The 15,478-nt window shown below is 35.5% G+C and overlaps 1 protein-coding gene across 9 annotated transcripts in view; it reads right to left on the bottom strand.

Moving 5' to 3' along the window:
* Positions 1–226: 226 nt before the first annotated feature.
* Positions 227–15,478, bottom strand: part of KIDINS220 (kinase D interacting substrate 220) — an 82,660-nt gene continuing 67,408 nt past the window's right edge. For 2 of the 9 annotated variants that reach the window (XM_042802996.1, XM_042802993.1), the window contains 5 exons: positions 11,651–11,680; positions 8,581–8,727; positions 6,683–6,781; positions 5,285–5,533; positions 227–2,627 (listed from right to left, as the gene is read on the bottom strand). In XM_042802996.1, the coding sequence (XP_042658930.1) occupies positions 1,359–2,627; positions 5,285–5,533; positions 6,683–6,781; positions 8,581–8,727; positions 11,651–11,680 (1,794 nt within the window). In that variant the 3' untranslated portion in view covers positions 227–1,358. Of the gene's footprint in view, positions 2,628–5,284; positions 5,534–6,682; positions 6,782–8,580; positions 8,728–11,650; positions 11,684–14,894; positions 14,952–15,478 lie in introns of all 9 variants that reach the window. The other 7 variants (XM_042802995.1, XM_042802992.1, XM_042802990.1 and 4 more) reach the window with 4 other exon arrangements.

Genomic DNA, 15,478 nt, shown 5'->3' on the forward strand with positions numbered 1-15,478 from the left:
GGCAGCCACATCTCTGCAGCTCACAGCACTTCCTTTAGAAAGGTCTGCTTTGGCAATTCCATTTATCAAATGTATTTTTATACTTGATGCTTCTTTAGTACCGTATTAATAACAATGTTGCTTTAATGCATTCTTTTTAATTAAATCTGAAAAGTACTTTAACCAAAACAACATGAATGTAACATTTTTATCCAGTGAAGAAACAAAATACCACAATAAATAGAAATTTGGACACAAATCCAACATGCCAATTTATTTTTTTATTCTCTTTGTACTACCAGAGTCTAATTTGAACAGTTAATTCTTAAAAACATGCAGATTCACTGGACAGTACAAGTATTTGCTACAATAACATTCAGGTACATTACTTCGATGACATAAAAATCTTCAAACACTGTATTTCAGAAATAAAGAAGCTAGCATACAGCTCTGACAAGATTCCAAAAAGTATACATTTATTTTAAAATGGAAAACACTGCTTAGTTTTCTTTCCATAACCAAATGATAAACACTGTACCAAGGAAAATCACACACAGCAACAGATACTGTTAGTTCAGACATCACATTCATACCTTATCCTTACAATATTTTAATGTAGCTCAGGTAGTTACATCTATTTAGACCAGTGACTGTAAAATTATGTACCTATAATAAATAATGGCTCCACTAAACCACTGATAAGGTATTACCTTATAAATAACTGCCAATTCCAATGACACATCAAGACAATGTCCCTTACAAACCTTATCACCCTACCCAAAGTCCACAAAGTCAATAGCAATTACTGAACATACAGAGTAAAAGTGTACATATAGCCAAACAGGTATCTTAACAGTCAAATTTCAACATATGTAATATATGTTGCACACGTTAATCCACTAATTAACACAAAGTTTAATAAGGGTGTCACAGGTTGCGGTATTTAATCTTCTAGCATCTCTTAGGTCATATGGTAGAGATACAGAGTCTTAACTTTACTTGCAAGCACTCAAACTTAACTGGAATGTTTAGAAGGGATAAGTAATACATATCCCAACAGAAAAGTAAAATCACATCATAATTTCAATAATTAAACCATACTTTTGAAACATCTGTCCCTGACCAAACCTTTGCACAGTTATTTAAAAAAGAGCTAGTTTTCCATGCTGACATGTACTACTTTTATTAGTGGGGAAGGTCTGAAGTAATTTCCTTCTTGTAAAAATTATTTCTCTCCAAGTAATTGACTGAAAATAATCTAGACCTTCTATTACAATATTAAAAGCTTAAACTACAGAGCTTAATGTAACCACACACTGACAAAGAATTCCAAGCAAGCTACAGTTCATGGGCATACTCTGTTTTAACCTGGCTGCTTATTACAGGATACTCTCTCTTTCCTCTCCAAAACCAGCCCCTTCTGAGGCCGTAACAGTGTGGAGCTCTGATGAATCTTTTGAAAGCCTGGTATAACTTGAACGCTGGCTCCGCTTGTGAGCAGCACTCTTCAGGTTCTCATTCTGAACTGCAGTTGAATTGGAACCTGAGCCAGGGTGCAGGATAATTTGAGGTGAATCTCTGATACCCTGTATTTCTTCAAAATTTTGATTAGCGCGACTGTTTGGAGCACTGTTATTATTTAAGGTCACTGTACTAGGGGTTCTATTTAAATTATAGACCTTCGGGCAAGCTGGCCAGTTCTCTTCTGGGCTACTTGCTATCAAGCTGCTTTCAGAAGGGCTTTTTTTATCTTCTGAGCAAATAGACATGCGAACCACTGCTGGATCTTGAAGGCCACTAAGGCTGTGTGGAATTCCTCTCTTTCCACTGTGAGTATCATCTTCAAGCTCAATGAGATTTGCCTTTTCAAGCTGTGAGTCATCTGCTCCTTCATTATGGAGGGAATGATTTGGAGAACTTTCATTGGATCTTACACCAGAATCAGACGAATCTTTTTTATCCAAAAGGGCATCTGTCAAATATTCCTTTGCTTTGATGAAGGTTCTAATAGGTTCAGATCCATGTTCTGGAGATTTGGGCTGTTTGTCTATTTTGCCATCTGTTTTCTTATCTTTACCTTCTTTAAGAAGTGGCGTATTATCTGATTCCTCGGTTCCTGACTCATCTTCATCACTTGGAAGCTTCTGATACCGGAGAGTAACGCCCTTAAGCTTTAAATCTGCAGCCTGGAAAATACTTGTTCTTTCCGAAGACTTCTTTCCTGGGAGAAGCTTAGAACCAGATTGATCAGATTTTTCATCTTCTTCAGTAATGGGATCCAAAGGAGATGCATCATTAGTAGAAACACCTGAAGTACTGTAATCAACATCATTCCTCTTCAGCAAGAAGGATTTTCTTCCATCATCTTGTTTCTGTTCACCATCTTTTCCTTTTTCCTGTTCTGCACTGGAATGCAAGGAACCCCCTGATGTACTCTGCCCCATATAGAAAGCACTTGAGCTATGAGGGGAGGACCTACCACTTACTGTAGTAGAGTTGGCACCTCCTTCTAACTGTGACATTTGAGCAATATACTCTCTGTATGCATCTCTGTATTCTGCCTGTACCTTATCAGTAAGCTTTGATATTTCAATACTAGAATCTTGAGAGTTAAGACTTGAAAGACTTGGAGTTCTACGAGTTTGTGACTGCAAAAAAAAAAAAAAAAAAAGAAAAGAAAATGAAAAAGAGAGAGAACAGGTTAAATGAACTATTTATTTTGACTTTTACTAATCTTTAAAAATTAAATAACTCAAAGCATCAAGTATGTGTTTAAATGTATTTTTGTTGCAAATACATTATGCAAGAGAATCTGTCAATGCTATAATTAAAATATGCTTACTATAATCACATATATGCAATCACACACATTCACTAAACTCATTAAGTATTACTACTGTTGGTCCCCATAGCATAAGTTTTCCACAAAACAAGGATTTTATCCAGTGCATTGGAGGCTAACTCTTTTTGTGCATACAATTATAACAAATCTGTGTGTCGAGACAGGCTTTTCTAATACATTTTTGTACATTTACAAAACTAGCATTTTATATTAAAAAGACAGCAAGAGTTCACCTAAACGATAAACACCTTTCAAGAGCATTTTTAAAAGATCCCCATCTGACATACTTCAAATGTACCCTGGAAAAATTCCATTGCATATAGCCGATTTCAGAAAAATCAGTTCTCAGACAAACACATCCTTTTTTGCCCCCACCTCTGCTCTCTTTTAGTGTTCACATGGAGAACTCCATAGGCACAGAATAGTAAGCCATCTGACAAATGCTAGAAACAAGGTGCAGCACAGAGCTGAACAAGGCAAGGGATGGATTGTGGCTGAACATACAGCTTGGTGTCATGCATGTAGCAGGCTTCTCACTACCACCAAGCAAAAGATGCATGGGGCCCAGTGCATTGGAGCTCAGGTACTGACTTAACTTAAGCATTACATATTTCAGGAAACTTACTCAACTTTGCAGTTCACAAGAGATCAGATTTTGAAGACTGTTAAGGTATTGTGTTGTATTTGAGAAAACACTGAAAATGAACCATGTGTCAAAAAACTACCTTCTATTAGAAACACTACTAAAAAAACAAACTAAAAGGGCTTGGGTAATTTTAGCAAGCAGGAAAATCAATGTACGGATTCAAACACCATAAATGAATTTAAGATTTAGAACAGAATTGCTTAATCATATAGATATACCCTCTTGGTTCACCCTTCTCTTTTCCACCCTCTATCTTTTCTCCCTTCCCTCCACCTTTTTCCTGCTCTTATATGCATCCTTCTTATCTTTCTTGTTTCTGTCCATCACCTTTTCCTTTTTCTTGTTTTGCACTGGAATGCAATGAAAACTAGCAGGTTTCTTTCCTTCTCAGAAGATGCCCATAATCTCCCCAGCAAGCAACATACACAAGGTCTGCAGGTTACCATTCCGTTATTCCCTCTATGTTACTAAACAAGTATTACTGACAGCTTTTCATAAGATCAATAATGTTGTATATACACTAGAATATTGGGGAACGGTTAAACCAGATTAACTAAAGGAGTCGTCACTTAAACACCAACCTCACATGACACATAAACAATTCAATACCCAAAACAAAATCCAAGGATCTCCAAAATATTAACACTTGCTTATTTATGCATATTCACTACTATTTATCCATACTCACAGCAGCTATGATTACTTGCCAAAAAGAGAACTATTTGATTTCATCGTGCATTTCTACGAGAACTCCTCATTTTTACAGAGAAGCAGCAATATTCTTTTTTAATCAATATCAACTTTAAAAATTCCAACAGGCGAATTCTAATGTTTTCTTAAGGACAAACTACCTTTCTCATTCTTCTGATTTAACTTCAGATAACTATATGGGCGTCAAAAGCACTATTTATTTGAGCTTCTATTTTAAAGTGTGTTTTAAAATATTTTCTTGTATTTCTTTCTGTGCTTCTGACACAAAAACAACATAACAATTTTGAGTCATGCCACTTTGGTTTTGAAAAACATACACTGATACTCCGTTGCTGGACATAAGCAGTAAGGGTAACTGGTATCCTACAAACACACAGAAGTGTGCACACACAAACGCACACACAGAGGTATCTGGGACAGAAATCTATCTCTGAGATATGCAACCCAAGCCTCTTTTCAACAACAATTTTGAATATTAAAAAGATCAGCTATAGCTACTAATTAGGGGTGTCCTCCTATTTTGAGGCATCTTCAAGATTTCCTAATTTAGACTTCTAAATCCAGAGATGAAAAGGAAAATGACCATAACCTAAGGCAGAAACTGTAGTTAGAGAAGGAAGTCAGCTCTGGAGTCTCTGACTAGATTATGCATTGTCAGGACAAGGCTCTGATGTCATGGAGCACTGTAGTTGTCTGTTTAAAAGAAACCTAATAAATGTATCTGTAAATCCTTTGCATGGCATAACATCTGGCTAGCACATAGCTAAACTATTTCATACACAAAGTCTGAATAGTACGATAAACAGAAATCTTGCAGGATGTCACCCTAAGCAAGGTGAGAAAAGCATGATAGCTTTGATTTTCTTCTCCTGAAGAGCGATTACTTAAACAGATGAAAAGTTTTCAGATGGCAAAGACAAAGCCTTTGACTCAGAGAGTGTGGTTAGAGTTTACATCTCTGCAAAACTGGTCTTTGACAAGACTGAGAACTGAATGTACCTGAACTGTCACAGTAGACTTATTTTTTGACCTCTCTGTATCCAAGAATGGAAAAAACCCCTTTACTATAGAAGTAAGCAATCAGAATACATTTCTCTATTAAATACCTGCCAACTTAAGTTACTATGGCGTGGAGGAGCTTCATCAAGACCAATTGTGTTGAGTTCTTCAAAGCTGAAGTTAAGTGTGTAGGGAGCTTGACCAGAAAGACCTGTAAGCTCAGTGTGAGGCAACTCAGTGCTATGCCCAGGACGACGAGTAAGCTCACTATGAGGAATCGCAGTGGTAACATGCTCAGTCGTCCCACGAGGATCCTCCTGAACAGCCTGATTTTCTGAATTTCTCATTTCAAGTATCTTAACATACAAAAAGAGACAGTATAAGTGTAATTATATAAATAGAAAAAGTTCTCAAAATTGTTAAAGAATAATTCTATTAAAAATAGGAACAAGGAATTCACAGCTGTAAAAGTACACTTGCATATGTGCTTGTGATCATAGAAAAGTATGAATAAAAATCTGTTCACAGACCTAGTGCATTCATTGTCTCTACTGTAAATCACATTTTAATATTTAAGACGTTTTTTGTATTGACAAATTAATCTTATTATGGCTCAGACCCTTAAAAGAACTCATACGCCACAAAACATTTAAATTACTGTAAAACTAGGTAAGTGATAAATTGTAAATTTAAGATCAAAAACAACACTTCCATTTTATAGTTTAAGCAAATTGAATCTAACAATAAATCTCATATTGTAATTTTTGGTGTTTTCAAGACTGATTTCACAGTTCAGAGTCATACTGTAATTCTCAGAAAGAAAACTGGCAATATGCTAGAAATACTTGAAAGAAAACACAGTTCTCTGTGCTGCCTAACCCTCACTGTAAAACTGTCATTTACTCTCAAATCAGGAGGAAGGAAATGGGGGAAACCAAAAATCTGTATGTATGCTTCAATAATATTATTCAATGCAGCATTTTCACATTATACAAGTATGTGTCGATCAAATATTGTACATTTATCTCATTGGCTTGATTTTTAGCTTATGTTTCTTTAAAAATCACGCTTATGCAATTGTGTGCCACGCATCTCTAACAGCTTGGCTGTCCACTTCCTCACACTAATATACTTTGAACTCCCTAACTTTTAACAGTAGTACAGAGGCTTCAAAGAGAATTAAGTTCTGATAATTTAATTAAAATAGGCAAATTTAAAAAGGGAAGAGAAACCATACAGGAAAGACAGATCTTACAAAAAGAGAAGGCAAAATTTCAGAGTTCACAATCAATTAAGATGTAAATCCATAGTCAATCCGTTCTTCATTAAAGTGCTCAAGACAAAAAGACAAAGCAGCAAAATAATAAATGCATGCATGTTTTAAGACGGTATTTATCATCTTAAAGATGATGATAACAAGGGAGCAACAGGAAAGAAAAAAAGGTAAGGTTTATAATGAAAAAGACTAATTTATGATGACCTGACTACTGAAAAGAAAGTCTTACCATGCTCCTGAACAGGTGCCAGTCACCAAAATTCATACTCATTTCTTTTTTCAGTTCATCAATGTTGCACTGAGCCAAGACACGGCCATTTATATTTGCCTGAAACGATAAAACTAAATAATGTAAATCATCTATACAAGACTTATGGCATGGCAGTACTAGACTAAAAAGACAATTAAAATTGGATATGCTGATGGGGACTACTGGTAAAATTCTCCAATGTCACTCTTAAATCCAATCCAATATAATAAACACATGCTTTTGTAAAAGAATACTTATTGATGATTACTGATGGACAAGAAGAAACTATGTGTCATGAAAAAAATTAAAATACTAAACTCATCAAAAATGTGTACATGAAAGGCAATATGATTGTGTTCTATAAACAGACATAAGGAAACAACACATCAGTGGTAGAAAATTTCACAGACAATAAACCACATTCAGCTGCCTATATTTCTCAGACTCGAACACAAACAGACTGCAAACAGCCAAATATCTGAAGATAATCAAATGGTTAAGTCCCAGGCATCATCTGACCCCTAGTGTGAGACATTTAAGATCAAGTACTATCTCCATTAAGCTCCCTCCCTGCATAAATACAGGCTTACGTTCCTCCTACCATCAGAAATACCCTGGGATAGACGACTAGACTTCTAATTTTCATCCTCATTCAGAGATCAACACGGAAGTGCCTAAGCACCATCTATACTCCAGGAAGGTAATTCCTTACATTAGGCATGTTTATATAGTACTTAGCTTCCAATGGCACCAAGTTCAATACAGAACCAATTTCATTACATAAGAAGGAAAAGTATTTCTCTTTATACCATGTATCAGTGGATGGACAGAACATAAGAGAGGAACCATGTCTTAGGAGAGGAGCCACAGAATGGAAGACCCAAGCTGAAAGCTCTGCTCAGCCTGAGGAATCTCCATGGTTTGGTTCCCATATGCCAGCAGATAGTCTTAACCAAACCATAAAAATGACCAGGCTGAGCCATTGTCATTCTTCCTTTTCACATGATATCACTTCTAGTAAGAAATGCAAGAATATAAGAGGAATCTCATTAGAGATAACTGATGAGCACATTCTTTTAGCACTCTAGAACCACTGAAGGAACTGGAATTTTTTGCAGCTGCACTTAATGAGCTACCATCTGACATCCTACTTCTTGCTTTAAGCAACACTGGATTCCTGTGATAAACCTGTCTCTTAATCCCCAAATCAACATCCTCCCTGTATTTTTAAGATATGGTAGGTACTGGGACAAAGCAAGATCAGCAAAAACATTCAGTAATGACAGCCTTCATATTTTTCCCTTCTTTCTTTGTAGAAGGAGCATGCAGAAGGATGAAAAAAAGTAATAAAGACAAAAATGATTCTTTGCTAATGTCTGAGAGAAAAAAGAAGTAACAGAAAAATGTACAGTGGCCTTTTTCTGAAGCAAATAGATGTCGTATGTGGTAAGAGCGAAATGGAACCATCTTCACTGCTCACTTACAACAGATGTGCCACTTTCTCAGGGCAGGTAAAAAAAAAGGATGTTGCTACCTGGATATAGAACACATTTGCAACCCTATTATCTACATACGGCAATTTTAAAAACATTTTATTGTGGTTGATTTTTTTTTTTGCTTATTTTCTCAAAATAACTAGTCTCATCAGCATTTATATTTCCGAGTTTTTTTCCTTTCTGAGACAGAATTTTCTCTGAAAAATGTATGCTTGTATTAAAGTGTCCTCCAAACTTAGCACATAGAGAAGATAGGATGCTGTTTTGACTTTTGATGTGTTTCAATAAACACTTTCCAAAAAAGAGACATCCGAATATTTCCTTTTCCTTGCGTATCTCCATGTTCAGGTACTAAAAACATTAACAAAATTCAGCTGGTACCTTTCTTATAGTTGAAGAATACTGAGGTAGCATGTTCTGGTCCAGACCATCTATCTGCTTTAGCTTCTCACACACAGCTTCCACACTCATTGTGCTCAAAGACACATGTGATACTCCTGCGGTCGATCCTGTGCCTGCTCCTGCTCCCTGTAAGAAGTGAGAAAACGTGCACGTAAGATTTGTTCAAATACTTAGTACACCCGGAATTTCACAGTATGCACTAACACAAATCAAGCTGTGTTCAACTACATTTTAAAATTAAGAGATGAGAATAAGAATGCACAGGCATTTTTAATTACTATCAGAGTATCTATGTAATGGGAAATATTTATATGAGAAAAACCACAGCATCTTGAGTCCTGCCTATGTGAGAAAATAACTCTCTTAAATAATGTTATTTAAAAAAAGTAACATAAAAATCAGAAATACTAAGAAAGGGTTAATCAATTTAAAATTTAAAATTTTACTCAGAGTTTCCCCCTGATTTTAGCAGTTAGCTTGGGTTTGGGTTTTTTTGTTGTTTTGTTTTGCCTTTTGAATAATGCAGACACATCTTAGACTTTCCTGTCTTAAAACTCCTGGTTTAGTATCAGACAAAGCTGATCTAAAACATAACTCCTCAATTACTTGGAATCACTGGGTAATTTTAGCAACATCTGTCCATTTTCTGGAGGTTCCTTCAGCTCCATTTACACAAGATCAGCCAAGGCACTGTGTATCACAGCACCGAAACACAGAGCAGCACTGCCACTGCCCTTCAAGATACTATGAGGATGCTTCATGTATCTCAAATTTTGGCAAGATTTAGGTAGAAACTATTCACAACTCAGATCTGTAACACAGAAGTTGTCCAGTTAATATTGCCAGATTTTGGGAATTTCAAAGAAAGCGTGGAAACACAAAACAAATGCATCTGCAGACAGTCAGTATACTAAGACAGTATGTTCTCAGAAAAACTCACAGTCTCCCTGGATGGGGACCTATGCATTAAGTAGAAGCAAAGTGCAAAGCTCTCAACAGTTGTGCTAGTGATTCTAAATTTCTAAAAGCAAAATCATAACTAGTTCTATCACCTATGAAATAGTTGCATGCCATCCTTCTGGGGGGGAGGTTGCACCCTCCCCTTTTTCTGAATGTGTGGTTTTGATTTCAGCACTGTAGACCACAGAGTAAACGAAGCTCATCTCAGGAGAGTGCAAAAGAGCTTACAAAGCTTCAGAGCTCATCATCCCATGCATATAAACTCCGGCATGTAAAAGTGCATTTTGACTGTCCAGAGTTCAGTTAATCAAATTTGACTATATTCCTCAAATCACCGATGAAGACTGCTTTTATAGTTGCAATATATTTTTTTTTTCTAATTTTTATTTAATTACCTCAGGGTTACTTCATCTTTCAGAATTAATATAAATGAATAGATCCAAATATATTATGAAAGCCAAGGATTATCACACAGAATGGTATTAACCATATCTGAATTATCTAAACCAGGCTATTTAAGAAGAATTTATTCAACTATTAATTCCAAGGCAGCAAGCCAAACCCACATTATCTACTACCATTTAACCTCAGAGTTACTTTCAACTTATTGTTATCAGAGATACCCCGATCTGGGGAGATAGGCACGCTCCCCACCTAAAGTACTCAGAGTTTCAAAGTTCAGATGCTATTACCTGTAATTCCTCTGAAATTCTCTGCCAGATGTACTTGAAATGGCCTTAAAACTGGCAAACTATCAACTTCACTTAAGAACACTACAGGAGGCTGTGGGGAATCTAATCCTAGCAGGTTGCACACATGCCTGAAAACAGAGCTGGGGCACTAACCTTTCTTCCTTTGACCATTTATATTTTTTTAACGTGATGTCAACTGGACACGAAACAAACAAAAGATGTACCCCATTTTCTGGGTAGGTAGTCTACCTAAATTATTGCATAAAAATTAAGCATTATAATATCACTACAGTCCAGGCACATAATTTAGGGGTTTGGTATTCCTTTTGAGGACAAGGCATTTACTTTGCAGATTCTGCAATGTCTCCCTAATTAGGTGCCTACAATACCTAATTAGTTATCATATTATGCATCTAATGGAGGAAATTTAGGTCTTAATCTAGTCTGATTTTTAGCACAGCTAAAATCTTTATCGAGTTAAGGATATAAGCCAACCATCAAACTGATGAAGATGACAGGAAGAAGCTTCATCCATAAACTATTTAACATATACTTTTATGTGTATTTCTAATTTTCTACTTTATAAAAAGAGTTGTTCTTCAGAATACCAGTTTTGACTATTATTTCCTCATAAGAACACTATTTACTATTGGTAAGGGTTAGATAATACATCAATAAAGAAAAGGTATTAAATTAACTCAAGTCTTAATTATTTTTTGAAAGAAAGCTTATCAATTAAAATAAAAGAAATTGTTATAGCCCAAATTATATTGTGGCACTACTAAAATAAATGAACCCTAAGCAATATGTGTATGCAACTGCCTTTGCTCTCTGAATCTATTAGATACATTGTCTGTCATATATCTAAAAATAAATGAAAAAAAGTTTTAAACGCTTCTAATTTAACAGTTCTTCAGATCAAAATATTTTTTTAACAATCAAGAACAAGTCATTCTTTCTGCATGCATTAAGAGTTAGTTTAGAAACTCTTCTGTGTATAAAAAAAACACAGAAAAGCTCTAAAATATTTAGACTATGTTTGTTAAAGTGTGAACTGTTTGAAATAGATGCACATTAATCCAAATCATTCTTTATAAAAAGCACTCTCCAAAGAATAAGTAATGTAATAGCTTTAGGGATATTGTCATCATGTAAGTGAATTAAAACTGTACTTAAACTGACACATTTTTCAGCCTTAGTGGTTTTGTTAGAGATGCTTATAGAACATTACTCTGAAAAGTATTTGCCATGCAAAAGCTAAAAGCAGCTTGTCAAAACAAACCTCAAGGCTAGTAATGAGCATTAGTTTACAGACAGCCCAGCATGAAGCGCCAGTATGATAGCTTCTGAAATGACTCTGAAAGAAGTGAATGATAATTCACAGAAAGTGGCTGTACCTGTCTGTTTTTGTTTAACCCAGACTTACACTGCTTCAAGAAAACAACAGAACAGAATTAAAAGAAACAACAGCTTAAAGTGACATCAGAAAGGTTGAACATTCAGATGACATGCTTTGAAGTAAACAGAGGAAATCAGTGTTAGGACATAAGTAGGATATTTCCATAATGTGATGAAACTTTTAAGATAGATCTTCAGAATACACATTTAGTATATGCTATACAAATACTATTTTCCTATGAGCAGACTACTCAGTTTTGCACTTGTAAAAAAGTGACACTTGCTGTATTTTGTTTGCATAAAAGTTTTACATTATGTTTCTGATGGAAAACCCTGTTTTTAAACAAACATTCTCCTGCCATTTCAAGATCACATTATACCACCAATGTATCTCAAATAACTTTGGAAACTTCTATCTAAGCACACAGCCCCCCCAAAATGCAAACCACCACCCACAGAACTGAAAAGGTACTACTTTTAAGAACAAATATTCAAAGCACAAAAATGCTACATAAAAGCACGTGGAAAATCCATATAGGAAAACTCCCATGCCACACATTTTCATTCATGCTCAAACTTCTGAAGAGCATTTCCAGTTTCTCAAAGAGTATTGTATGTTTATCTACACCACATGCTCCAGGCCATGTTAGCTCTCACTCAAAGCACACATACTACATCTAAAGTTATTATATATTCAATGCAATGCAAAAAATGCATCTAAACAAAGTAATTACATTGCAACAAGCTGCATCCTAACAAGTCATAATTAACAATGCAAACTAAAAGCACACCATTAAGTTTCTGACAGATAACCACTGCTAATGCTAGTTTGATTTCTAACATAATAGGGGATAGATACTATGAACAGATATTGGCAACACTACAGTCCAATGATAAATTCAGAAGAGCACTTGAAGTTTTTGCCGTTCCACTCAGAAATAACCATTTGCATAGTAAAATCACCAGAAATTCATGTTTGCCTCCATCATAGATGTGCAAATGCTGAAATCCTAAGTCAAGACTATTTTCATTAGTGATTTAAGCTGATACCTAAAATTTGCAATGCACCTTCATGTTGATACTACAGAAATGGTATCTGTAAAGCATAGGTTTGAGACCTATGTTTTGGTCCATTCAGTAAAGAACAATAAACTACAGTCTGAGATAGACAAGTTTTATCATCAGCAACAGAATCCAAATATAGAAGGTGGCAGAAGTCAAATTCTTGATACAGGATGGCTGCTCTCAAAATATTTCTGATTTCTACTAATCCTAGACTTACACAGATTTTACAAGACTAATGATCAGGATCTGAAATTTCAGAACTCAGTCAACTCCAATGTCAGACTGACAACAACAGCAGGGCCTTAACCACATCATGCAACATCCTCAACACAGCTCCGTCAATTCATGCAATGAGTAGCAATGTTGATCAGTATAAACAAAAATTGATACTCCTGATGAAACTTTTTTTATGCCCTGTAAGACTTAAACATTCAAAATAATGTTTATTCTTTTACACAGAAGTGGAATTGCAACGTTTCTGGGTCCTTGCCAGTTTTGCATGAAAGACAATTTTGATTCTGCATGCTCCTCTTGTTTTCAATCACCGAGCCAATTACACGTCTTGGTGTTCAGTAACTATTTTGTTCAGTCTGTCAGTTTATTTCATGACTTTGCATGCACCAAGCCATTTAATAAGTAAAAGCTGTATCATGTATATAGTAACAATGACCCATCAATTAACAGCTACCTAAACAGCTGGATGAAATTATTGTACACATCACCTATGGATAATTGCAGTAACGATTATACTAAAACAAGTATGTTTCCTTTCACAGAAATTTCAATAAGGTCTACAAAAGAAGCGTTTTTAGAATAAATGAAACCCTGATGAGGCATCCTGTCAGGCACACAAAATACCATAGCCTGACTAACAACATTCTTGTCAGCTACACAAGAGATTTTCAAAAATTCAAACTTTTAGATTTACACTGTACATTAAATATTGCTAAGTCTTAGAAAAGCATATGATCTGATGTGCTGTACTACACAGATTCACAGTAGTATAAATTCAACTCAAAAATAGATCTAATAGAATCCTCCATTATTATTATTTCAAAGTTTCTTTTTAATGCTCTACCCTCCTGTATTTTCTTATCTACTGCCAACAGACTACATAACTTCCATGAGTCTTTTAAATTGCTGTTTGAAACTGCAGCCTATGTGTGCTTAAGATACACACTCAGAGCAGCAAGCAGGAGAGCAACTGAGTCCAGGTCTTCTGCTGGAGCTCATTCACTGCTTTGCCCCGAGACCAAATCCCACTTTTCCAGGTCTGTGGCCCTTCTCACACTGACAGATACACACACACTTCAGCCATCACTCCACTACTTTCTCAGAAGTCCTTACTTTTTCTCCTTGCACTGATAAGCTGCAAAGGACCGGGAAGACAATGGGATACTGAGATAGGGAATCGAACACAGGGAAGGCATCAGCATCTCCAAAAATATACTACAAGAAAAACTTACTCCAAAGTCATCCCTTCATACAAGGTAACTAATGACCTGTGGCAGAGAACTTTAGGGTACATTTTCCATTGCACTGCCGATACGTGGGTGCTCAGTGAAGGTTATGTGCAGTTAAATACAGTTCTGGAATTTGTGTGTGGTTTTTTTTCCATGGTACAAAGAAGATAAATACTTAGGATAAAACAAAAACAGGTCATGGCAAAGGTAGATGTTAGCATTCTGACTCAAGAACAAGCTTATGACTGGTGTTTTTTTTTGTTTTTTTGTTTTTGTTTTTTTTTTTAATTTCTATCGAAAGTTTCCTTATACCATGTTAACTGCAATAGCTTTATGTCACCAACTAAAGAAGTAGGGATCAGGTGAGAGTGCTGACTAAAGCAGAAAACCCACAATTACTTCATCCTAAAATTTAAGTGCTGAATGACCAGCTGTCATTCTTCACTTAGCTACCACAACATTTTCTTTACTGAAAACTCACCACACCTACTGAGAAAGGTAAGGGGAGAACTACAGGGAAAAATATAATACATCTTATAAGTGAAATATTAGCTCTTAGGTTCATTCACGAACTACATTAGTTTTCAACTACTCTATTTGCCCACCAAAGCCACTGATGCAGTGTTAGTGAACTGCAGTTATGATTAATGCAGACTCATTACTGCTGAAAAAGCAGAGATGCTAAAATTTCCACACCACATGACTACTCATTTACCATTGAGGGGTCTGTGGGTGAAGGAAGCCCCTCATCAGCATCCTCCTTGATAACATCCTAACAACAACAAAATATTATGGTTTGGGTAAAATGATCAAGGGCTCAACAGAAAAATATGACGTTAACAGTGAATGAGAATGATCTCGTAATAATACATAATTCAACAGAAAAACATTTGTTTTCTTTAAGCGATTAAAGATTTTACCACCTTTGAATAGCTTTGCTCATTGTATCAATATCCTAGAATTAAAGTGATTGACAAGTGAGGCTTTTACTTTTTTAGCTTTCCTTAGTTCTTAATTCCATTTGAACAGCCATCTGTCAGTAAATACTGTTAAACAGGAATTTTATTATTTTATAGGAAGCTAGAAAAGTCTGCTCATTCTTTCTTTCCAGTGGGTAAAGTTTAAGTATATGTACTTGCAAAACCAAGCTGCAACTGATGCACACTTAAAATAAAATGTATTTTGTTTTACTTAAATACTTAAAACATTCCTTTTAACTTCTTACTTTGGCCTTCCAATTTCTAGTACTCTTTACAACATTAAAGAATATCATTTTATCTTCTCCAGGTATGTCACAGA

This window comes from Tyto alba, unplaced genomic scaffold, assembly GCF_018691265.1.
Source record: "Tyto alba isolate M040663 unplaced genomic scaffold, T.alba_DEE_v4.0 Super-Scaffold_40, whole genome shotgun sequence".
Taxonomy (NCBI): Eukaryota; Metazoa; Chordata; class Aves; order Strigiformes; family Tytonidae; genus Tyto; species Tyto alba.